General features: G+C 40.2%; 1 protein-coding gene across 1 annotated transcript; it reads left to right on the top strand.

Annotated features, from left to right (window-relative positions):
- Nucleotides 1–2009: 2009 nt before the first annotated feature.
- On the top strand, nucleotides 2010–13252 carry LOC121402177 (small lysine-rich protein 1-like). Its single transcript, XM_041588447.1, has 3 exons — nucleotides 2010–2179; nucleotides 10847–10905; nucleotides 12795–13252. Exons 2-3 carry the CDS (start codon nucleotides 10903–10905, stop codon nucleotides 13026–13028), a joined length of 237 nt encoding a protein of 78 aa, XP_041444381.1. The 5' UTR covers nucleotides 2010–2179; nucleotides 10847–10902; the 3' UTR covers nucleotides 13029–13252.
- Nucleotides 13253–25302: the final 12050 nt, after the last annotated feature.

Below are 25302 nucleotides of genomic sequence, written 5' to 3'. Positions count from 1 at the left end.
AGATATAGTTATAAAATCTTTTCAGTTTATTTCACAAACATTAGACATTCAATCTTCATTGTACATTAATAGCAATCTTGCAAATGTGTCAGATATAAAAGTATTGTAAACTGTAAAAAGAATGACAGTCCAGATGTAAACATGAAGACTATTTTTGAGTAGGATGGTTGGATCAGCATGTTCCATTTGGAAATCACATTGTTGGAGACGCACGCTATTTAGGTTAAACAATATGTCATTTACATAAATCACACAAATTGTATAACTACAATTGTATCATTCTTCTGCTGTGGAGATGAGGGAAGATAAATTGCATATCAGTGCCAAGTAAACAATGATATGTAGAAGAATAGGACAGCTAGTTCTCAGGAAAATACAAATTCCTAATATGCATTTGGGAACACAGTCTGTTGCAGCCATGTTCATTATATCTGTTTTAAAATCTATGTAAAATTTTGATTTCTATACTGTGATTTTGAATAATTTCACAAAAATTACAATCACTGACAATGGATAACTAGTTAAGCACTCGTTCATAAAGTAGAAATTGGGGTTGAGAAGTGCTGACAGCCCTTTTTCACTGCATATGTTCTTTTTATTGAATATTGCTGTAGGTCTGTATTCACACAGTCCAAGAGTCCAGTGCTAAGAGATTATTTGTATTGCATACCTGCAACTGTATCAGCTTAATGGACAATACTTTGTATCTGCAGAGTTCCAGGCCATTTCCCAAGAAATTATATAGGAGAGATTCCATAATGGTCTATAAAAACTGTAAAGCACCCAAATGCTTCAGGTAATGCAGCAGTCTGCTCATAACATGGCTGGTGGCCTTAGACACTATGCAAGCATATTACAATAATATATGTAATATAACAACAAATAAAGGCCTCTTGATGGGATTTAAAACAGGAGTCCCTGAGAGTTCATTTTGTCACATGTAGAATTAGTTATCAGTCTCATAAGAATCAATTGAGCTGTAATTAAACCGATTTATGGTCACATTGCCAGAGCTCAGTTCCAAAAGACGCCCTTGCAAATGGTAAAATTCCAAATGAGCCTGGGCAGCATCACAGAATATAAACGCATGTTCCTATTTCAAAATGAATTAATGAAGTTCCAATATGCATTTAGGAAGCCGGTGGGATCCTCCAGCTGGGGGTAGTGGCTAATATGGTCATCTAGAATAGTGAATGATGATTTTGGAAACATTTTTCTGTGGGGGGAAAAAAAAGATAACCATTTAAGTCTACTGTACAAATGGAAAGAGTTTACATACAACATTGATTACAAAAAAAAATGACAAATTAATTCAAATATGGAAAATCTTTCAATGACATGAATAGAAATGCAAAAATAAGGGCATTTGATCAACTTCACATCACATTAATATGAAGGGGTGTAATTACATGTTCTCTGATGCAACCCCTACTGCTGTTTTGGGTTTAATTCTGAACTAACTTGTTTCTAATTTGTTTGTTTACTTTGTGCTTTCCGTACAATCCTTCAGCAGTAATGCTTTAGGATGGATGTTGTTATTTTAAATGGAAACGTCCACCAATACATCACAACCTGGAGTCACAAATCCACTAAATTAAAGATAAAAGTTAAAAAGCAATATTTATTTATCACCATGCCATATGTAAATAAAAACATTTAAAACCAAGCAGCGCTGCATAGAAGATGAGGGATCCCTCCTAATTGATGACAACTAATCCAGTCATCCAACTAATTCAGTGCAAAACACATATGAGCATGACAGCATGACCATGTGTTTATATGTACACAGTTGTGTTTAGAATAATAACAGTGTATTTTAAAAGCCGCATAACCTGCTTGTTTTTCAAAGCAGTGTGCGATTGTACGGGTCTGTGGGCATTTCCATGCAGGAAGAAAGCGCCATATTTACTTATATCGAACGTAAACAACGTGCCCTATTGCTCCTCGTGTATGGCTACGTGAGCTGTGAGGACGTAGCCATACACTTAGGCGGTTGGAAACGAGCATTTCCGTTTCTCCATAGCAACCGTTGCACGGGCTTGTGCGCGTTCTCGCGTTTCCATAGTAACCGAGAATGCGTCAGCAGCGCTATGAAAGTTTGTCTGCAAGCAACTGATACACAACCGCAGAAGATCTCGCTATCTGCCCTAGTGGAGCCTTGCTTGTGGGAAGGAGTAAGGTAAAGCGGCTCTATATTCTTACTTTCGGAAAAGCACAAGTATATATGCGCCATTGGTTTTGTTACTGAATGTGCGCGTTTTTGTAGTGACGTGATTTAACTTATCTGGGTCGGGACCCGCTGGTAACCCTTAACTGGCTGCTGGTTAAGTTGCTCTATCACTATTCATGATAACCCCTAATAAACTGAAATGTAATTAAAGAAGCATGTAGCTGTAATTAAACCAACTTTTTGGTAGGTGGGATAAATACCTGATTTTATTTGGGTCTCCTGATAAAAAAAAAAAAGAGACCCAAATCTCTCTAGGTTTAAATCTCTTACATCACCAATACAGTGATTCAATAATTGGAGTTTGAATACCATAACTAAAATTTGTTTGGCTTCTCTCTCTCTCTTTGGGGCAGATTTACTAAAGAGCAAAGTGGCAGTTGCCAGAAATCCAATCCGCAGGGACATTGGCAATTTACTTAAAGGGTAGAGGACAAATCGATAGCGAAATAGACCATCAATATTTTCTCAGTTTCTCATAGTTTCACGCTCTTTTGCCGGGTGCATTTTTGCTCAGGGGATCGATCGTTACTCTGCAAATTCACTGAAGTGCGAATTGTACAGAATGTTACCTCTCTCCCGCCAGACTTTCCTTCGCCAGCTTAGACCTGGCGAACTGACAAGATGAAGCGACATCCTATGCCAAAAAGTTTTTAAAATGATAAAAACCGCTGGTGTTTTTTTCATACTTTAATGCGGGATTGGCTTTAAAAGTTGTAACTGTTACAAATTTTTGGTTTTAACTTTTTTTTTTATAACCATTTGAGGGGCATGTCATTTGTTTTAGGATGGGCTCATGTCTAGGACATCTAGGATATGATCTTTATTTTGCTTCTTTGAACATTTTTAATATCAAGTGGCCACTTTAAGCATTTGCACCAACATCTCTAATAGACATATGACCTATATGAACCCGCCCTATTCAAAATTGACCTAAGCATAAGCGTAGGCAGAAACGAACGTTAGAAAAAGTTTGCTATCAAATGCTTGCTCTGACGAATTAGTCGTTCGGCTGCTGAGACCCAACTTCACATTTTAGTGAATTAGCGTAGTGGTAGCAAGCTTGCACCTGGCAAAGTGGCACAAAGTGTGGCAAAGCGTTCGCAGGCGAAAATTCCACCTTTAGTGAATTTGCCCCTTTCTGTTCTGTTTGGAGTCACAAATTGTCTTTCTGCCATCTCTTTATGGATGTCACAGTGCTAACTAAAACTCAATCTCTCCAAAAGTGAATTTGTTGCATTTGTGCCTTCAATCTTATTTATAACAACTTCCCTGTATTTAAACATTTTCAGTGAATTTAAAGTTAGGGTTGTGGGCATCCATAACCCTAAATCAGCTTATCACTTCATACCATCTTTTTAAGGCAAGGAAAACCTTATTAACCTGAGCTGAATCATTTATTCATATTTTTTTTTCACTCAAATCACGGCTTTATTGATAAATGTTTAAGCATTGGTACATACATTTCCATATGATTACATACAACTTTCAATGTCACACAATGGAATCATTTTGCATGTCAACATCAACATTTATCAACTCCATATCTTATCTTGAACCATGAAATGCTTTATCCCTTGATTTCTCAGAAGGATTTGTTAGCGTATAGCCGTTATTTATGTGGGGTAGGGAAAAGAGGGGGGGGGGGGTGATTATGAACTGATTGGGAAACCAGGACACAAACCATTGCGGTATGGGAAGAGCTTCCCACTTAATTCCATATTGAGAGTATATCCATGTGTATCTATTCTCTACCTGTTCCTTCACTTGCTCTGTGGCATCTCCTTTTACCTCATTCTATTGCCTTGGAATTGTGGTTTTTTTTTTTTTTTGTTTTTTTTTTTTGTAATTTTACTTTTAACTCTTAGACCTTGGTGTTTTGATCATAACATACAGTCCATTGTTCCCATATTGGATTGTCACTGAAGGGATGGTTTGTAGCCTTCCAGGCGGCTTTTTGGTAGTGTAGATTGGAGTTTATCTCCGCCAATAATTGTTCGTATGATGGAGCTCCTTTTTGTTTCCACAATCTTGCTATCAGTCTTCTCGCTGCTATGAAGATATGTGTTAAAATCATCTCTGATGGTTTATCTCCCATATCTGTGTCCATTCCCAGGAGAGCCATCGCTGGTGATCTTATAAGTGTCATGTGCAGCACCTCCTGGATTGTTTGATAGACCATGGTCCAAAAGTTCTGTATAATACTGCAGCTCCACCATATATGCATCATCGAACCCTTGCTATTACACCCTCTCCAGCATAGCATACTGGTGCCTGGGTACATCTGAGAAAGTTTTTCAGGTGTGTAGTACCACCTATGTAAGATCTTGTAATAATTTTCTATGTGGTCTGCGCAGCTGGTATATGATTTCAATCTTTTGATGGCTCCCCACCAGTCTTCTGGTGCAAAAGACTGTTGGAAGTCTTTCTCCCATTTTAATATTGCGGGGAACTTTCCCTGGTGTAGTCCCATGAATAATAATTTGTAACATCTTGCGATGCCTTTGGGTGCAGCTGGACTTGTATTACACCAAATTTCTAAGGGTGTCCGTTCCCTGCGATGGGGGTTTGGGAACCTTGACAGTAGGTGTCTAATCTGCAGGTATTTGTAAAAGTCTGATTTATGAATGTCATATTCTCTTTGCAGGCGTTCAAAGGTTTTCAACTGATAGCCATCAAATAGGTCCTTAAGTGTGGATATTCCTCTGGTGGCCCATGACTTCAGGTCGATTTCAGTATGTAGTTCAAGCATTCTTGTAGGAGCGTTAAGTGATGGGAACGGTATCTTTCCCTCAGGTCCTGCACATTCTGCCCAACACTGCAGGCCCGCTTGTACTGTATACATGTCTATTCCTTTAGCCGCCTTTTCTGGCGTTTGTGACCACAAAACTTGTGTTAAGGAATGGGGAGCAACACAGTCCTGTTCCAATTCTAGCCACCTTTTAGATTGTGGGTGTAGATGCCATGCACATGTTTGGGCTAGAATGTTGGCTTTGTAGTATCTTTCTATGTCAGGGGTTGCCAGCCCCCCCTTGTCATTAGGTCGAGTCATAAGGTGTTGTGCTATTCTGGGTTTTCTGCGTTCCCAGATAAAGCACGTGATACTTTTCTGTATGTCCTGGAAAAAGGATTTTGGGACCCGTATTGGCACCGTCCTTAACGTGTATAGGATTATGGGGAGGACCATCATCTTCACAATCGCTAAGCGTCCAAACCAAGAGACCATGCTGATCTTCCAAGTTTCTATTATGTGTCTAATTTTGGCAAGTAGACCCAAGTAGTTTGCCTTATAGAGCTGTTCAGGTGTTTTTGTGAGGAATATTCCAAGATATTTCAGTTGGTTCTGTTTCCAATCAAAGTCGTATATATTTTGTAGCTTCCGTTGTATGCTGTCTGGTACGTTGATGCACATGGCTTGGGTTTTGCTCACGTTTATCTTGTAAAAGGACACCCTCCCAAACCATTCCAGAATATCTTGTAGTGCTTTTGTTCCCTTCTCTGGGTTGGTAATTGCTATAATAACGTCATCTGCATATAGTCCTATCTTGTGAACTCTCTGTCCTACTTTCACCCCCTCTATTTCCTGAGTGTCCCTTATGGTTTGTGCCATGGTTTCCATTATTAAGTTGAAGACTAAGGGAGACATGGGGCACCCTTGGCGCGTACCATTAGTAAGCTGAAACCTGTCTGAGAGGAATCCTCCCATTTTTATACGTGCTGTGGGTTTAGAGTATAGTGCAAGTATAGCTGTCAATCCCCAACCTTCTATACCGTAGGCTTTAAGAGTTTGTTCCAGAAAGCCATGGTGTACCCTATCAAAGGCTTTCTCCGCGTCCAAGGATAGCACCAGAGTAGGGATCCTCTTCCTATTAATTATCTGTATTAGATCAATGAAGCGTCTGGTGCCATCCAAGGACTGTCTACCCTTCACGAAGCCCACCTGATCTAGGTCAATGATATCACTGAGTATTTCTTGGAGTCTAGAGGCCAGGATATTAGCATATATTTTGACATCCAAGTTCAGCAGGGAAATTGGCCTGTAATTGGCACAGTGTCTAGGGTCTTTCCCTTCTTTATGAATTAGGGAGATATGTGCTTCTAACATTTCTGCAGGGAATTGTTGTTGTTCTGCTGCATAATTGTATAATTGAGTTAAATGTGGGGTGAGCAGGTCTATGTATGTCTTATAATAAATGGCTGTGTAGCCGTCTGGGCCTGGAGCTTTGTGTGGTTTCAGGCGTTTAATGGCCTTGCCCACCTCCTCTTCTGTAATCTGCTCATTTAAAATTGTTTTTTGGTTTACTGATAGTTTCGGCAAATTAGCCTGGGCAAGAAATTCCTCAATACCCTTTTTCGACGGCTGCGGGGTATTTGAGTCCCTATTGAGGTTGTACAGTTTCTGATAAAATCTGGCAAAACAATCTGCTATTTGTTTCGGGTTATACAATATTCGGTTTTGTTCATCTTGGAGAGATTGTATCTGCGTTCTTATCCTGATATTTTTAATTTGCTTTGCTAGTAGGTCTCCCACTTTATTTCTCTTGTAATAATATCTGATTTTTAATTTTCTAAGGCCTATTTCCATTTTCTGCAGGTCTAAGTGATGTAATTCTTCTTTTAATTCAGTTATTTGTTTTGTAACTTTCTTTGAAGGGGAGTTTTTATTTACTCCTTGCAGTTTTAGTAGTTGTTGTTCTAAATTGTTTCTTTTGGCTGTTTGCTGTTTCTTGATCCTGGAGGCCATTTGTATGTATAGACCTCTGATCGTGGCTTTATGTGCCTGCCAGTTGATAAAAGGGGAGGTCTGTGAAGCAATATTAGTTTCAAAAAAGGATTCTATCGCTAACTGGATGTGTGTTTTGTTGAGCTGTTGTGTCAATAGAGCCTCATTAAGGCGCCATGACGAGAATGTTTTTGGTTGCTGGGAATTTTTGATTGTTATGGAAATCGGGGCATGGTCGGACCATGTTATGGGTCCTATGTCCGCCTCTGTAATCCTTTGCAGGGTATACTGGTCTACTAAGAAGAAATCTATTCTGGAGTACATTAAATGTACATGGGAAAAATATGTAAAATCTCTCCGGTTTGGGAACTCCACCCTCCAAGGGTCTAGGTATGAGTGGGTTGCTATTAATTTGGCCAGTGGGGTCCCAAATTTAGTATTTTCTTTAGCTTTAGTACTAGCGGTTTTACTCCTTTGTAAATCTAACTCCAAATTTTGAACTACATTGAAATCTCCCGCTATGACAGTACATCCTGTTTTTATCTCCTCTACCTTGTGTAGCACTGTGGAGATAAATTTATATTGCCCTCTGTTCGGAGCATATATATTCACAAATGTATAACATTCACCTCTTATTAAACCCACTACAATGAGGTATCTGCCCTGAGGGTCGCGCCATTGGTTCTGAAACTCAAAACCCGTGTGGTTGCTAAATAATAAGGCTACTCCCCTTTTCTTTTCTTGGGCAGAGGCCGTGTAGACCTGTTGATATCTTTTGTTACCAAAAGAGGGCTGGGCATCGCGATCAAAGTGGGTTTCCTGCACCCATATTACATCTCCTTTGCTTCGTTGTGCCTCATGTAAAATCTTTGATCTTTTAAAAGGGGAGTTTAAGCCTTTAGCATTTATCGATATGAATTTAAGCACCATCTTTTATATCAAAGTTTTGTCGTCGACCATAGGCGGGACCCCTGGGGCTTACATCTATGTATCCTGTACCATTGGCAGAGCATATTGTTCGTGAATACACATACATACATTCCTTTTTATTATACCGCATGTTCCTGGAAGTAAAACTGGGGTTAACTGAATATTGGGCAATACGCCAACTATATACATGCCTGGGGAAAACCGGTTTCCTCAACATTCCCAAATGTATGGGGATTTACTGTGATACTGCACATAAAAAGAAAAAGAACTTTGAAGACAGTCTCGGGTTTTGGCAGCCAGTTTCACAGAATTGTGGGGGGGTGTAGAACTGGTGTGAGCAAAAAAAAACAAAGAGTCAAATGAAAAAAGATCCTATGATCTCAAGGGGAGAGCGTCTCTACAGGGCTCCGGCCCCCGGCCCAACTGGCCACAAGTAACTCAGAGTTGCAGAAAATTAGTATCGATTATATGAGCATAAAATAAGCAGGCTATACTTAGACCGTCTCGAGTCATGGTGATTTCCTCGCGCGGGGCCTTGGTGTCATCCATTCTGTTTCCATTCTGTGACCTTTCTTTACCGGCGTAGCGGGGCGCTGATGCTCCAACAAAATGCCCCAGGACGCTAACATTTTCCGGCTATCTTCTGGCGTGTGGAGAATTGCTGTGGCTCCATTTCTGGAGACAATTAGCTTTGTGGGAAATCCCCACTTGTAGAGGATTCTATTTTCCCTTAACGCTGCAGTGATGTGGGCAAACTCCTTTCTTCTTCTTATCGTTGCCGTGGAGAGATCCGCAAAAAGGGAGATATCCTTGTAGGTGTCCGGCAAATCCTGGGTGAAGCGGTGGTCTCGAAGTAGTTGGTCTTTGATATGATAGAAGTGAATCCGTATAATTACGTCTCTGGGAGCCGACGCAGGTGCATTTCTCGCTTTCGGTAGCCTGTGTGCCCTGTCTATGATTAGGGCTGACTCCGGCGCCTCCGGGAGAATCGCTGCCATGAATGCTTTCACATATGCAGTTAGGTCCTTGGAATCGACGGACTCCGGGATCCCCCTCAGTCTTACGTTATTGCGACGAGATCTGTCTTCTATGTCTGCCAATTTCATTTTTAGAGCAGAGACTTCCTCCTCTAGGGCTGCGGTGAGGTCAATAACCTCATTGTGTGAGCTCACCATTTCCTCCATTTTATTTTCCAGATGCTCGGTTCTGCCGCCAATCTCTCGCATTTCAGTACGCAGTTCTGCTAGGGACTTTTGCATGTCACTATGTATGTCCTTACGCAGTGAGTGTAGCAGGCCCTTCAGTGTGGTTGTTGTGAGGCCTTCTTGCGTCTGTGACGGGCTGTGTTCTTCATGCTGCGACTGTGCTATTGACGAAGCTGGGGAGGATGGGCGCGAGGTATCCCTCTCATCGCCATCTTGGAATCTTTTCCGCGTACTTTCCATTTTATCTTTGGATCCGTAAAAGGCCGTTAGTTTGGTCGGCGAACCTTTTTTTTTTTGCGTTCTTCCCATCTTTGTTGCTTAAAGGGGATGTTATAGGGTTCTTGTCTCAATCTGATGTCTGCTTCTCCGCTGTTTTGTTAATATTATTAGGCCTGGGTCCGGAGCTCCCCCGAGACACGTCTCACTCCATGCAGTGTTAGGCCACGCCCCCATTTATTCATATTTTTGAACTTATGGTTCAAAAATATTTTTGCCCAAGAGTGGAGTAAAATAATTTTGGCTTATACTTTTGCCATCCACTAGAAAATTTTCATGTACTACTCTACTTTGTTGCTGCCTGACCAGAAGAATGCAGGTGGGCAAAAAAAAAATCTGTTCCCTACCACTTGAATGTGTATTTTTCGACCAATATCCAACCAATGTGTACAATGAAAGATGGATTCCATTTCTGACCACATGGTGCTAAGTAGTGGATCGGTGTTTTCTCTACTGACGCCACATGCATCATTAGCTTTGGAATATAGTCCAGTTCCCACATTTTGTTCTTGGAGCTAAAATACATTACTACCTCGTGAACACTAAACAGCTAAATAACTATTAGCTGTTTTTTTCTTTTCTAAAACAGTGAAATTATACATTTACAATCACTTAATGGGATATTGTCATGGGAAAGTGTTTTTTTTCAAAACACATCAGTTAATAGTGGTGCTCCAGCAGAATTCTGCATTGAAATCAGTTTCTCAAAAGAGCAAAATTATTTTTTTTATATTTAATTTTGAAATCTGACATGGGGATAGACATATTGTCAGTTTCCCAGCTGCCCCCAGTCATGTGACTTGTGCTCTGATAAACTTCAGTCACTCTTTGCTGCAAGTTAAAGTGATAACACCACCTCCCCCGCCCCAGCAGCCTAACAACAGAACAATGGGAAGGTAACCAGATAGCATTCAGTTACATTGAGTAGGAGAAACAATAGCCTGCCTGAAAGCAGTTCCATTCTAAAGTGCTGGTTTTTCTGAAATCACATGACCAGGCAAAATGACCTGAGATGGCTGCCTACACACCAATATTACAATTAAAAAAAAAACACTTGCTGGTTCAGGAATGAAATGTTTTATTGTAGAGTGACAATTTGCACTGTAAACGGTGCTCCGAAAGCTTGCAATGTATTTTTATTGTTAGCCAATATAGGTATCACTTCTACAATACTTTTTGTATATGTTTGTTTTTTTTATTTGTTACTTTTGCTACTGGCAAACACGGTACCACAGTTTTTGTGTTGCAGTGTAAACAGTGCAATTTAGAAATAAAAACTACATCATAAAAATTATGAATCCCTTTAAGTAATGCAGTCCAGTCACACAAAAACAAATAAAAAAACATTCTATATTCCTTTTCTGGCAAACTATATTTTTATTAATAACAAAACGTTTAGGTTTCTATTGGTCAATACTAACTTCATATATTTCCTGTGAATTTTGTCTCTTTTCTCAAACATCTGTCATCTTCATTTTTATGTAGGACTTATGGACATGGATATATAATTTAACGTTTAATGGATCTTCAGCTGCCTAATAATGGTAATAATCTTGATAAAAAGCGATTGTATTTATATTGCATACAGATGTATACTCTGCACATTTGTAGTCAAATTTCTAATACACCTGTATTTTGTTGAGAAACAATTTCCGCAACTTCGGGTGACTTCAGAAATCCGAGCAATTTATATGCCATCCTGCCGGCGATTCATTGCCAGCGGGAAGGCATTTGGGGAGATTAGTCGCACACAGTAGAGAAGATTTATTGCTGGACGACAAATCTCCCTGTGTGCCGCCACCCTTAGGGCAGAGATACACGCTGCTATTTTGGGAGATTAGTCGACAGCGGCAAATCGCTTCTTCAGGCGACTAATCACCCCGAACTGCCTTCCCACCGGCTAGAATGTAAATCGCCGGCGGGACGGTACTCGGAACGCTTCATTTTCTGAAGTCGTCCCATGTTACCTCACAAGGAAACTTCGGGCGAAGCAATCCGAATGCCATCCCGCCGGCGATTTACATTCTAGCCGGCAGTAAGGCAGTTTGGGGAGATTAGTTGCTCGAAGAAGAAGCAATTTGTCGCTGGGCGACTAATCTCCTGAAATAGCAGCATGTGTCACTGCCCTTAAATTGCATGTAGCTTCTTTTATGTCAGGTCACTAATCACTAGTGTAAATCAGGCCTTACACAAGCAATATATAAAGTTAATCCCATGCATTTAAGTGCACAATCTAAGTACCACAATACTAACCACTAATCTTATCCTGTGTGTAGGATCACACGAAACACGCTAGGATAAGATATGAGCCTGTGAAATAAAGCTGTTTGAACTTTTAACCGCTGCCTGGAGGTCCGTGAAGTGCATGCCTTATGCTGTGCTCATTGATTTATACATGCAAGGCCTAAACAAAATGCACAGAAGCTCTGTCTCTGAGAAGTTTGACATAGTTAATAATAGTATCTGACCAGTACATGAAGGAACAATACTCCAAAAAATTAAAGTGTTTTCAAGTAATGAAAATATAATGTATGGCAGAAACGTAACTAGAGGGGGGCGGACCCTGGCGCAGGACGCGCAGCCGGGCCCTCCGTACGCCCGGAACTGGCCGGGAATAAGCGGCGTGCAAACTGCCGGGGGGCCCTGAGGGGGTGCGGGCCCTGGCCCGCACGTACCCCCTGCTCCCCCGGTAGTTCCGCCACTGATGTATGGTTACCCTGCCTTGGTGTGATTGCGTTAGAAACACTAATATAGTTTATATATAGAAGCTGCTGTGTAGCAATGGGGGCAGCCATTCAAAGCTGATAAGCACAAAAGGCACAGGATACACAGCAGATAACAGATAAGCTCTGTAATATACAATGGGATTCTACACAGTTTATCTACTTTGTAATCCTGTGCTTGAATAGCTGCCCTCATGGCTATACAGCACCTTGTTTATATAAACTATAGTTATGTTTCTGAAGTCAACGCACCAGTTTTACCAAGGCAGGGCAACAGTACATTATATGGTCATTTCTTTAAAACCCTTTAATTTGTAGACGTTACTGTTCATTTAAGCTTCCTAACTAACTAAAGGTTATATATTGCTCACTTAAACTAAAGGATTTGGGCTTAACTCTCTACTCTGTGATTGGGACAGTGATAGGAGTATTTTCTCAACAATAATGCAGCTGTAGAGCAGTTTGTACTAATATTTTAAAATACATGCAGATTAGCAAAAATGAGTTGAATATTGCCTGAACAATGAAAGACACACACGCACACACACACACACACATTCCCTGGTGTCAGTATATCTTTAAAATGATCAGAATGCCTTCAAATAGAAGAAAATTGTACTGAAATGATTAATTATCCTCTTACCATTTCAATTATATTTTACTATTTTCTACTAATTTTTAAAAATGTGTACCTGTTTCTTGATTTTCAGCCTACTAAAAGTGCCAAAACGAAAGGTCCAGGTAAATCAAGCAGTAAAGGCAAGAAGAAGTCAAAAAAGTCAAAGAAGCCTAAAGCACCAAAACCCGAGGTGGATATACTCAGTCCAGCTGCCATGCTCAATGCTTACTATATATCCCACAATGCTGTGGACTGCCTAGGCTTTCGTGGTTTTACTTGGCCTGAAGCACCAAAAAAGAAAGGAAAAAGAGGAAAGAAAAAATAAATAACTTTACTAGCATGAGCCAAAATGGCATTTACATTTTTTTTTTGCATTGCCAAAAATGTTGTACTGTAACTATATTTGGCCAAAATGTACTTACAATAGATTTATTGTAATGCAGTAGTCTGGATATTCAGCATTTATACATTGTTGGTGTTCATTTGTATATCATATGGCCAGTAGAACCAGTTGTATCACTTTTATATATTCTAATAATAAACAGCCTTCATTATCCAACAACCTAGTTACTGGTTTTGTTAAAAGTAAGGAAAGTTGTTTGATTTCAAAGCAATATGAGAATAAAAGTAATACATCAGGTACATGGATGAATGCTTGTGGGTGTATTTCCCAAGTGAGTACAATGTGTACAGCATTGTGTGCTTCCCAGTGGCACAAATCCCAGTAGCAAGTTTCTGCCTCCTGGCAGTAATATATAGAAATGTATGCACATTCTTCAGAGCAGAGGTCCCCAACCTTTTTACCCCAAACTGCATTCAAATATAAAAAAGTCAGGAGCAATACAAGCAGGAAAATAGTTTCAGGGGTGCCTAATAAGGGCTGTGTTTGTCAACTTGGTAGCCTCTACGTGGACTGGCAGCCTAGAGGAGGCTCTATTTGGCAGTTTCCCTGATTTTTATTCAATCAAAACTTGCCTCCAAGCCAGGAATTCAAAAATAAGCTCCTGCTTTAAGACCACTGGGTGCAACATCCAAGGGGTTGGGGAGCAACATGTTACTCACAAGCTACTGGTTGGGGAACACTGCTTTAGAGTGTCCATCCAGTAGCAAAACATCAGGTATAATATCTTCAATTGGTGTCTCTGAATAGTACTATAATGTAGAGTAATACTATAAAGTAATTGAACTTTTTTTGGTTAAACAACCCCTTATTTAGTGTATAAACATACATCCAGTGTTTTGTGAAGTTTAAATGTCGCTCATGTGCTTCATTAACCTTTACAAGAGCATTTCAAAATATAAACCCTAAAACTCCCTATTAATTAAAGAGAAGCGGCAAATGTAGTTCATGTAAGCAAAAGAGGCAGTTTCTCAAATAGTCTTTTAAAGACTTTCTTTTGTAGTACCCTCATTGCTCTCAACCCAGCCAGATTTCATCATTGGTGCCAAACATGTCTCTTAGTTCCCCAGTGCAACTCCAGCGACTTGTGCTCTCCTCTCCTTCTTGTTTACCAAACCCTAACCCACAAAACCTTAACCCACACCTGACCCTAAGCCACACCTGACCCTAACCCACACCCCACTTCTCATGGGGGGTGGTATATAGTCAATTGCCATGTAACGGAGGGTTTGTAGCAGGCCCGGACTGGCAATCTGTGGGTTCTGGCAAATGCCAGAGGGGCCGCTGTATGGTTCCATAGAAAGTTACCGTAGAGTGGGCTGGTGGAGGGCTGTTTGGGCCTCTGCGTATTTTGACTCCCAGTCCAGGCCTGGTTGGTAGATGATGCACCGTTTTAGCAACATGTCTCTCAACCAGTTGTTCCCAGACATATTTCTTTTACATGATACCAGCGCCTTCTTTTTTTGTGTCCTGTCCGACAATGGTTCACTGATGAAATGAGAGGCTTTATTGGAAATAGCTTTTTTAATTGCAGTCCTATGGTTTCCCAATCTCTCCCAAATGCAGTGATGGTTTTGCCCATGTACATCAGCCCACAAGTGCAAAGTAAAATATATATAACAAAGTCTGAAGTGCAGGTAAGTCTGTGTTTTATTTTGATCCTTTTGCCAGAATGTGGGTGGTCAAAGCAGTTCCCTGTCAAAGAGTTACATACAATACAATTGTTGCATCTGTAACAACCTGGTTTGGCTGTACAGACTAAAAGGTCCCAAACATTGGCAACCCTGTGATTTTTTAAATTTTCTAAGCAAGTCCTATGAGCTATTGGATGTGGATTTGCTTGCTGGACTACCACTTGGCACCCTGGTAGTTGGTGGATTGTTTTTGTGTGTGCTCTCCATTACTATGGTGTGTATATATACAAGTCACCAAGGAATTACGACCATATAAAAGCACAAGGCCGAAGGTCGATTGCCTTTATACAGGTTATGGAACTCCAAGGTTACTTCTGATATTCTCTTATTTTTCAACAAGGGGTACTTTATTTATTATAATGTCCACGTTTTAATGAATCATGTGACAAAAACGACATCCCTACTCACCATTTATATAGTGGATAATGTACCCCCTACTGTAATTTATAAAGATATTATGTTACCGAGGAGTTATGTGACCATATAAAAGCACGAGGCCGAAGGCCGAGTGCTTTTATACAGGTCACATAACTCCGAGGTGACTATTAATATCTTTATAAATTTTAAGTGGGGGGTACATTATCTATTATAATCTACAGTTTCTGGGTTCAGTTTTACTTTTTTTGAAGTGTCTCTACAAGTTGATTTTTATCTTTAACTGCAGCTCTTTTAGGTACCTGTATTTTATTCTTGCTTTCTAAATGGCACATGTCTCCTGCAGCTGCCTCCCTGGTCTCGCTCTTTTCCTCACAGGATTCCTCTACATTTTCACTCCCCCTTCCGTCCACTATCTAAAGAATCGCTCCCCCTCTGTGTCACATAATTTTCTTTTACCGGTCATGCAGGGAAGGAGGGGGAGCGAGTGGACGGGAGGCAGATCGAGACTTTGGTAGTATAAGGGAGGCAGAGCGAGATTTAGGCAGTGTAAGGGAGGCGGAGCGAGACTTCAGACACTGGACGGGAGGGGGAGTGAAAATGGAGCCGAATCCTGTGAGGAAAGCGACACCAGGGAGGCAGCTGCAGGAGACTTGTGACAGGAGTGAGAGATGCGATGAAGGAAAGAGAAGCCCTTCATCGCATAAAACTGGTAAATCCGTTGTGGGAAGTGAGGAAATGTGGAGCCCGAACGCTATAGCGGTGGGAAGCAATGCAGCAGCTGCGAGTGCTGTCTCTTTAAGCTTATAATCGGCGCGTTCTGACGAACGCGCCGTTTATAAGGATATAATTTACAGTCTGGTCCCATAGGGAAATGACCAGACTGTAGATTATAAGGATATAATTTAGAGATATTCATGGCTTTTGTGTATTACATATATATGATCCAATATATATATATATATATATATATATATATATATATATATATATATATATATACATACAGTAGAGCCCCCATTTTAAATTTTTCAGGGGACCAGAAAAAAATGGTGTAAAATCCAGGGAAATGTATTATGCATAATATATAGGTAGGAGCACAAAACAACAATGTAATATACATACATATATATATATATATATAATATTTTACAAATTATTTTATTAAATCATCACTTATATTCTTCCAACGTTTCGGCCCCTCTTTTATATATATATATATATATATATACATACATACACACACATTTTTTTAGTGCTTAAGAATCCAAATATTCTAGCCTGAACTTGATATACAGTTACATTTTTATTACTATCATTTAGTTACGTAGTAATAATAGTATAGCAAATGAGACAAGTTATATAAAAGGCCCTTTTTACAAGGATACTGCAGGGTTATATTTTGGATACACTTGGGCGTAACTTCTAATTTGTTCAGCAGGTGGCAGCAACCCCTAATAAGACTCCTAAAAGTTTCTAGTAAAGAGGGAAAATTGTATCATGTATCATATTGTAATTTTCCTTTAGTGGACATACTTCATATCAGCACACCCTGGGATATATCCCCGCCGCTATGCTCCATTAGAAGGACCCTCCCTAAAGCTTTAAAAGCCACCCCAACCCTGTCTTTGTTACAAGCTATTAAGACAGCCGTTGTAGAAGGGAACATATAGATATGGAGTATGTCCACAAAAGGAAAATCATGGTAAGTATGATAAAAAAAATTCCTGCCCGTACTCCATATTAGCACTCTCTGGGACATAGCAAGCTGCCAAGCTTAATGCCCAGTCAGAAGGGAACAAGGCTCTTATAGACACCTGGAAAATATTGCAATAACGTACTGTTGTGATGTACAACAACTTGTCATACTATCAGCTTCAGATAAGGAAACTAGTAATCTAAAGGAGACTTCTCTAGGATTAGCCAATTTCAAATCCAGCCTAGAGGAAGAGAGCAATGAACAACAATACTAAGGGGAAGCGATCTTGCTAGGACCCAGTCCTACACAAAGGAACTCACAATGATAGTGACCCCAACCTGACCATCTCACATCCCTATAGTGAGAGGCGGATCTTGTTTGAGAGATCAGAGAACCAATTCCAGATTTTAACTATGATGAGGCATACCAAGAATAAATGTAATGAACACTTCCTTAGAGTGAAATGCATCACAATTGGAAGATACCTGTTAGACCATAGCAGATCTAGGTATCTATACATATTCAACCCAGAAAACTAGAAGTTCTGTACTAGGAATACCACATATACTTATTGAGAACAGAATCTGATAACATATCAAATGGGCAGCAATACAGTACAATACAAAAGACCCCAAAAGGCAACAGAAAAGACTGCCTCAAGAAGAAAATATTGTAGGCATAACCCTACAAGCCATGTCAGACATTCAAGAGGCCTATATGTGTTTCTGCTGGTATCTTGACCACTCATAGTATATGATCCTGCCAGGGTCCCCCTTAAAGGTTACTATCAAGCCAAAGGGTAACCTTACTAGAATACCGGAAAGTCTGTAGGTAACCTATTTCCAGGAAGTTCCCTTAAAGGTAACTAATAATTCGCCCTAATAAATAATTCCAAATTCGTTTCTATTATGTTAGTTGAGCAAAATAAACTTTACTTACACTAAATGTGTTGTTTAAATGTTGTTTGCTTCAGTCTTGGAATTACACAATCACAGCAAGCAGGCAGGGGCCATTTTGTGGACACTGCTATTAAGATAAGTTGTGTATCACCCCACAATCTTGTGTATGCACAAGAATGGGGGCCCTAATGCCCATGTGCAGTGCCCTACACAATAATAGAGTGTGAGGATGGAAGGGGAAATATGAGGAGAGCAGTGAGATGTGGGAAATGCTGAATAGCATAGAGGTGGGGGCAGATAATATTTGATTGACACCTTTATAACAGGTTTGGAATTTTTAATGAAAAAACGAATTTGAGTTCCATGTTTAATTTGCAAAGCACTTTCATTATGCAGCTTTTTAGGTGTAGGTGACAGGACCACTTTAAACAGGAACTGCAATATCTAAACAAACAGTCCCTAATTCAGGCTGTATAACACCTTAAATAGATACTGACACTAAAAATAAATATTTACCTACATTAAAGATCACCTATAGGTCATGTTGAGAGTTTGTCGCTGATAGTTCTACTTTTGTAAGTAATTGCTACTTGAAGTTCCTAAACCTGACTGTTTTGCCAACCTGACTGTCCCATCTCAGCCTGTCAGAGTTTCTAATGCTAATGGACTCCTGTTGCACAAATATAGCAGCCCCCTCATACAGGAACAGGGTAGTGAGAAATGTAATGTAAAAGCCTCAGGCAAATACTTTTATGGCAAAATTATGAATAGCATTCAAAGACAAAGGTTATTTTCTGATGTCAGTATCTCTTTAAAGGAACCGTAACACCAAAAAAGTAAAGTGTTTTAAAGTAATGAAAATATCATGTAGTGTTGCCCTGCACTGGTAAAACTGATCTGTTTGCTTCAGAAACACTACTATAGTTCATGTAAACAAGCTTCTAAGTAGCAATGGCGGAAATTGAAAATTGGCTATATGGCACAAGATACTTAGTGGATAACAGATAACATTATGTTCTACAGAGCTTATCTGCTATCTGCTGTGTAACTGGAGTCCTTTCTCCTTTGAATAGCTGCCCCCATGGCTACACAGCAGCTTATTTATATAAACAATAGTAGTGTTTCTGAAGCAAACACAGCAGTTTTACTAGTGCAGGGGAACACTGCATTATATAATTATTACTTTAAGTCAATTTCATTTTTTGATCTTACTGGTCCTTTAAGGCAACCATGTCTCGAAGGATAACTGCCATAAAATGAGACAAGCAGGCCAACCCATGCCTCATTACTACTTTGTTCTTTAGACAAGCACCAGGACTAAGTGCCCATGAACAAAATTAATGATCTGAGAACAGGAAGGCATGTTCCCAACCAACAAGTACTTGGCATGAACAAAGCAATATGTACCAACTAGGACCAAGGTCACACCTGCTCAAAATATCCAATGTTAGTCCCTTGTCCTGACTAAATCTGATGGAAGCCAAAAACACCCTGTTCCAAGCTTTCCAGCTAGAGCTCTGAAAATAATTCAGGGCAAGTAATTGACTGTTGCCCAACAATAACCTGACCTAGACCTGTTAACTGTGCTCCAGGTAGCAAGATATTAAACTTACCTCCAAGGACTGTGATAGCAGATCATAACCTAAAAAAGCATCTCAAAATAGCTTTTCTAACATTCTGACTGGTCTATCCCATAGATCAATACAGAGATCCCGGAAAGACACGCAGAAAACCATATTCAGATCAGCATAATGCTACTCAAAATCTTTGCAAACTCATAGGAATAATAGTTGTCAACCTATTATAACCTTGGTTATACCAGGGCCCAATAGATACTACAGGTCCAGTGACACAACAGTTCAACTGCAGCACATCACTGGCCAGGCCAGCCAGCCGTGCCACCCCCTCAACCGTGCGCGCATAAACGAGGGCATGCATGAGTGTGCGTGCAAACGAGTGCACAAAGCAGGACTTGTCTATCCGGACTGGGGTAGGCAGCAGGGAAGGTACATGCCTGGCGCCCCCAAGCATTGCACCCGAGACAGATGATTCCTAAACATGAATCCTGCCTGCCAAAATAAATAGTGTCTACTTACTAGTAGTGCACAAACCCTCAGGTCTGGGACCCCCAGGGCACGGCCAAAGAACAAGAACAGCTTTGTGCAAAGTTCAGAACATTACACGCCTTTTAAGTAATCTGAATACAGGACTCTGAATTGCCCATATTGCAGATGGCTTTCTAAAACCAACATAACTAACACTGGGCACCAGACTCCTAAACAAGTAAACAAGTAAAAACAGAGTATATCGCCAAGCTCCTGGTGGTATACCCTGGAAAGCTAAGGTCTGTCACAACTATAGCTGATCACTGGCAGTTAGGCAGGTTAAAAAAAAGTTAAAAGCTTGAACTTGATGGAAATGTGTCACCTGACTTACGATGGATTACCTTCAGAGGCAGCTCAGGTATACTCCAAGTGACCAGAAAGTTCACTATTACAACTCTATATTGCATAATAAACATACACAGCCAGGTTACTACTAGCCAGGCACATGAACAATTCCAGGACTTAAAGGGATCCTGTCATCGGAAAACATGTTTTTTTTTCAAAACACATCAGTTAATAGTGCTACTCCACTCCAGTAGAATTCTGCACTGAAATCCATTTCTCAAAAGAGCAAATAGATTTTTTTATATTCAATTTTGAAATCTGACAGCTGCCCCTGGTCATGTGACTTGTTTTTCCTTCTCAATGTAACTGAATGTGTCTCAGTGGGACATGGGTTTTTACTATTGAGTGTTGTTCTTAGATCTACCAGGCAGCTGTTATCTTGTGTTAGGGAGCTGTTATCTGGTTACCTTCCCATTGTTCTTTTGTTTGGCTGCTGGGGGGGGAGGTAGGGGGGTGATATCACTCCAACTTGCAGTACAGCAGAAAAGAGTGATTGAAGTTTATCAGAGCACAAGTCACATGACTTGGGGCAGCTGGGAAATTGACAATATGTCTAGCCCCATGTCAGATTTCAAAATTGAATATAAAAAAATCTGTTTGCTCTTTTGATAAATGGATTTCAGTGCAGAATTCTGCTGGAGCAGCACTATTAACTGATTCATTTTGAGAAAAAAATTCTTCCCATGACAGTATCCCTTTAAGCTGACCATAGATGTAAAGATTTTTAAAAGATCCAATAGTTATCGTGAGACCACGATTATCTCGAAATGATCGTTTAAATGTACGATGTGTCCATCAACTAAAAAGACCATTTCAGGTGATATTGCCAGGAAAACTGAGGGTCGCTGCCTGCTTGGCCCTGCAAATATAGATAGATTGCACTGGGGCCAATAAAGATTATTAAACCTGGCCGATAAATTTTCTGACAGATGGGCAAAAAATCATACGATTGTTCAAATCCCACTAACCGCACGGTAATTTGATGGATTGGTCGGACTGCACTGAAATCTGGCGTTCACCAAAGAAGAATCGTCGCGTCTATGGGGACCTTTAAGCAGCAAATACATCCTGGCTCCAATAACATGACCTAGTACTGGTGCCATTCTCTGGAAGTCCTGGTACAATGTGCAATATGCAATGATGTATACATGATTATACACTCCGGTATGCATTATATTAAGCAGTTCTCAGAGGTTACTGAAAGCGTAATCCTAACTGCTGTAACACTTTTAATAGTAAGAAAAAGGATTACCCAGTATAGCAGCAATCAGCCATAACACAGCTCAGGTGTAGTGTAGCTAATCACATAATTACATTCAGCTGAGGCTACTCAGGTATGTATCATAGAAGGCAGTTCTCAGAGGTTACCAAATTACTCTGGACTAGCTGCTGTAACACTTTCTATTGCAAATGAAAGGATTCAGTGTAGGAGCAGTAGCCATAACGCAGGACTGGAGCAATTCTCTAGAAAGCTCAGGGAGTGTAGCTGATCACATGGTTACATTCAACTGAGGCTACTGGGGTATGCAACACCTTAGCCAGTTTTCAGAGATTATTACAAAGCTCTACAGTAACTGCTATAACATAATGCAGATCAACTGAAAAGTTATTTAGTGTAATCCCCACTGTGTGTGCTAATATGTAGAGGCAGGGGAGAACCAGACCCCGAGCTGAATACCTAATTCCCGTCAGTTGAAGCTGGTGCACTTTGTAGTGCACCACAACAGCCCAAAATGGGGTTGTGTGCCAGGCCTGTTTTTTCTTGAATACCTCTTAATACACAATCTTGGGAAAGACTTTGTGAGGGAGGCAGTTGGTTTAGAACTCTGACTCCATTTAAAAATATCTCCACACACAGGGAAACCAAACAAAATGGAGACCATCAGACTCCAGCCACTTACTAAAAGTTTACTGAGGACTGCTAGCTTCCACCTCCCTCGATCATCAGCAAAACTACAAAGGTGCAGGACCACACACCATTGGCACCTGCTTTTTCGGCAGGACAGGAGGGCATACAGATGGGAGGGGACAAGCACTTGCCACTGGATGTGGTCAAGACAACCAGGAAGGCACATTAAGCATACCATAACAGCTTAGTCCTACCTCTTCCAGCAGAACAGCATTGAAGATCCCAGGATATGAGGTAATGTGCATGGAAAAAGATCCCATTTCCGGTCACCTAATGCTTTTCCAAGGTTAAAAAGCAAAAATATTGCTTCTAATGGAGCAACAAAAGCAGAAGGAAAAAAAGATACAATATAGGGGGTGGGTGGCTTTTAAAGCTTTTTGGAGGGTCTTTCTGATGAGGCTGCTGATATGGAGTATGACCAGGGAAAAGGATGGTCCAAAAGCTTAAAGGTTAATAAGAGAATAGTAGATGCTACATGGCTACACTTACACTCGAAGAGGGGGTTAGTGAAATAGCAATTCCATGGTGAAATCACAGTTAGGAACACTGTGAGTAACCCTCTAACAACACTGACCTTACTGCCAGTAAGGGCAGTGTTGTCACCTGTAGCCATACAGAGTTGGAACCCAGCTGTTAGCTCATGAGCTATTTTACTATGAGGCTGGGCAAGTTATGCTGAACATCAGAGGAATTTCCTTTCACCAGACTTGTGACTGCACACACCTGTTGCACAGTAGGGCCTATGATAGGTCAGTTGCAAAAGAGAGTGTTACCCAACCCGACTCTGCCACCAGTGTCGTATATAAAGAAAAAAAACTTTTTTTAATATAGGCACCCAAGTTGCCTATATGTATGTTGAGAAAGGTAACTGTGGAGTGTTTTACATTGGGAAGAGTTACATTAGCTTACTGAATGTGACACAAAACTGTAATACATATCAGAGTTTGTTTCACTGCAAGGTGTGTCCAGCTAATTATGTGCATGGTAAAGGCCTACAACAACATTAATACAGGCAGTATTCACCAGTTTTGGAAGATATGCTTATAGCACCAACAATGTAAAATCATTGAGAAACAATGATATGTGTGCTATAGCAAAGTTTAAGCCACATCCACTTTTTAAGGTTACACCCAGATTGTAAAGAGCCACACTTTAATACTTGCTCAGCTTTAAGTGTGTCTTTACAAATACAGCAAGAAAAGCTAGAATATTATAAATGCAACAGACCAAAACATGGGTACTATCCGTCTTAGGTAGCCTAAAAGAGCTTTAGTTACTTAATTTCTCAGTGTTAGAGTTTTGTGATTTTAGTTTTTGCTAAATGGGGTGAGAAAAATGTTCAGAGGTGCACATTATATGGCAGGCAAAAAAGGGCTGCATAAGGACATTAGATATCCAGTGCTTGAAGCGTCTGTAGTATGTTTTAGCAGCCCTCACTGCCAGGCAGACAGATGCACACTGTCAATGTCATGTTTAGCACATTATAACAACAAAAAAATGGTTTATGATATTATACAATGCGAACAGTGGGTCCTACACCCCAAGAAAACTACAGTGAATGACAGCATTTAGTTGCAAGATTATACAACTGGAAAGCAGCAGACACTGTCACCGCAAGTGCATTATATAGTGAGAGCTGTGAATGTTGGCACTACCAGCACAGAGAAGCAGTGCATGCTCATCCAAAGAATTATATATGCAGAGACAGTGGGTACTGGCAGTGCAAGCACATTATATTGTGAGACGCAGGTGCACAGACATCCAAATTACATTATTCAGAGAGAGGTTCTCACATCCCAAGCATATCAGACAATAAAAGGTAGTGTGTATTGGTGCCAAAAGTACATTATATAGTAGGAAGCAGTGGGAACCTCCACCAAAGCACATTGTATACAGTGATATGCAGTGTATATGCTTCATTTTCAAAACTCCCGTTCCTTTTTTTCCCCTTGCTTTCCCCTTGCTTTCCCCACAACTGTTTTGGTTTTCTCCACATTTATTCCTCATGCCTGAGAGATCCTTCTTTAATTAGCTGCCATTTCTGGGCCTAGGTGTCTTCGCCTTCAGGCCCTTTGTCACCCAGACATAGTCAGATTTGTGCCAGCAGCCTTTCTCCTTGGTTCCTTTCTATCTAGTGCGTTACCCTTGGAGGATCTTAAATGTGGCTTAGCTAGTAGTTGGTAGGGGGGGAATACAACGTTGTAACACTTTACCCTTTGGTGCTGAGTAAAACTTAGCTGAAAATGTAGCGGTTGCAGAATGTGAAGAGAGTATAAAATGCACTTTTGAACTTGCATCTACTTGCACTCATCTACACTTTCAGAAGAAATTATGGTTGTTAAACAAGAATACATTTGTTGTTGTTTGAGAAGGTGTAGAAGTATGACCTTGTCCTACCCCTCATGCATCCTTTTCCTCACAGGTACAAGTTGAACCCAATGTGTGTATTTTAGTAACTAGCAGAAAGCTTTGTACCTCTGGAATGCGGCTCAATTCTACTGGAATCCTGGAATTAATTCTGAATTGTGTGTAAACAAAAAAAAACAAAAATTGTGATACATTTTTTCATTTTCCACACTTGTATAAATGTATGTGTGATGTAATCCCATCTATTATACAGTAATAATTATCACACACTGAGACAAGTGAAGGAAGTCTTGCTTTTTTCAGTCATATTGCATGGGAAACAAACATATTGTCAGAGCTGTTTAACCAATATTTTTATGCACAGATTTCTAAATTTTAAGTTGACCTTCTTTAACAAGCTATCAAAAGAAAAGCAATTTTTATATTTATTTTCTTTTAAATTGCTTAAAGTGAAATGCACCTTGCTTACTGACATGAGTTCAGTCAATTGGGTTATATACAAAAAGTGCATAAACACTATCAAAAAATGTATTTTTTACACAGACATACCTGATTCCACAGATTAAAAGAGAGTCATGATGCTCTGTTGAAGCATTTCCCATCACCTCTTAAGCCCTTGTGAAGTAATGGTTTCGGTACTTGAAGTCGCTCTGCTTTTCATAGTGAAAGGTGCACAAATTCTTTGGAAAGCACGGGGATTTCAAGTACTAGAATTCATAACTTTACAATGGAAACGATCAAGGACGGGTTGCATTAAACTGTAAGCCTAAGGGGGTGGGAAAATGGTCCCGGAAGCACATTTCTTT

The sequence above is a fragment of the Xenopus laevis genome, chromosome 3S (genome assembly GCF_017654675.1).
Source record: "Xenopus laevis strain J_2021 chromosome 3S, Xenopus_laevis_v10.1, whole genome shotgun sequence".
In the NCBI taxonomy this organism is placed as follows: Eukaryota; Metazoa; Chordata; class Amphibia; order Anura; family Pipidae; genus Xenopus; species Xenopus laevis.
Note: the sequence above shows the minus strand (reverse complement) of the source record. Positions and strands in the feature narration are given on the sequence as shown.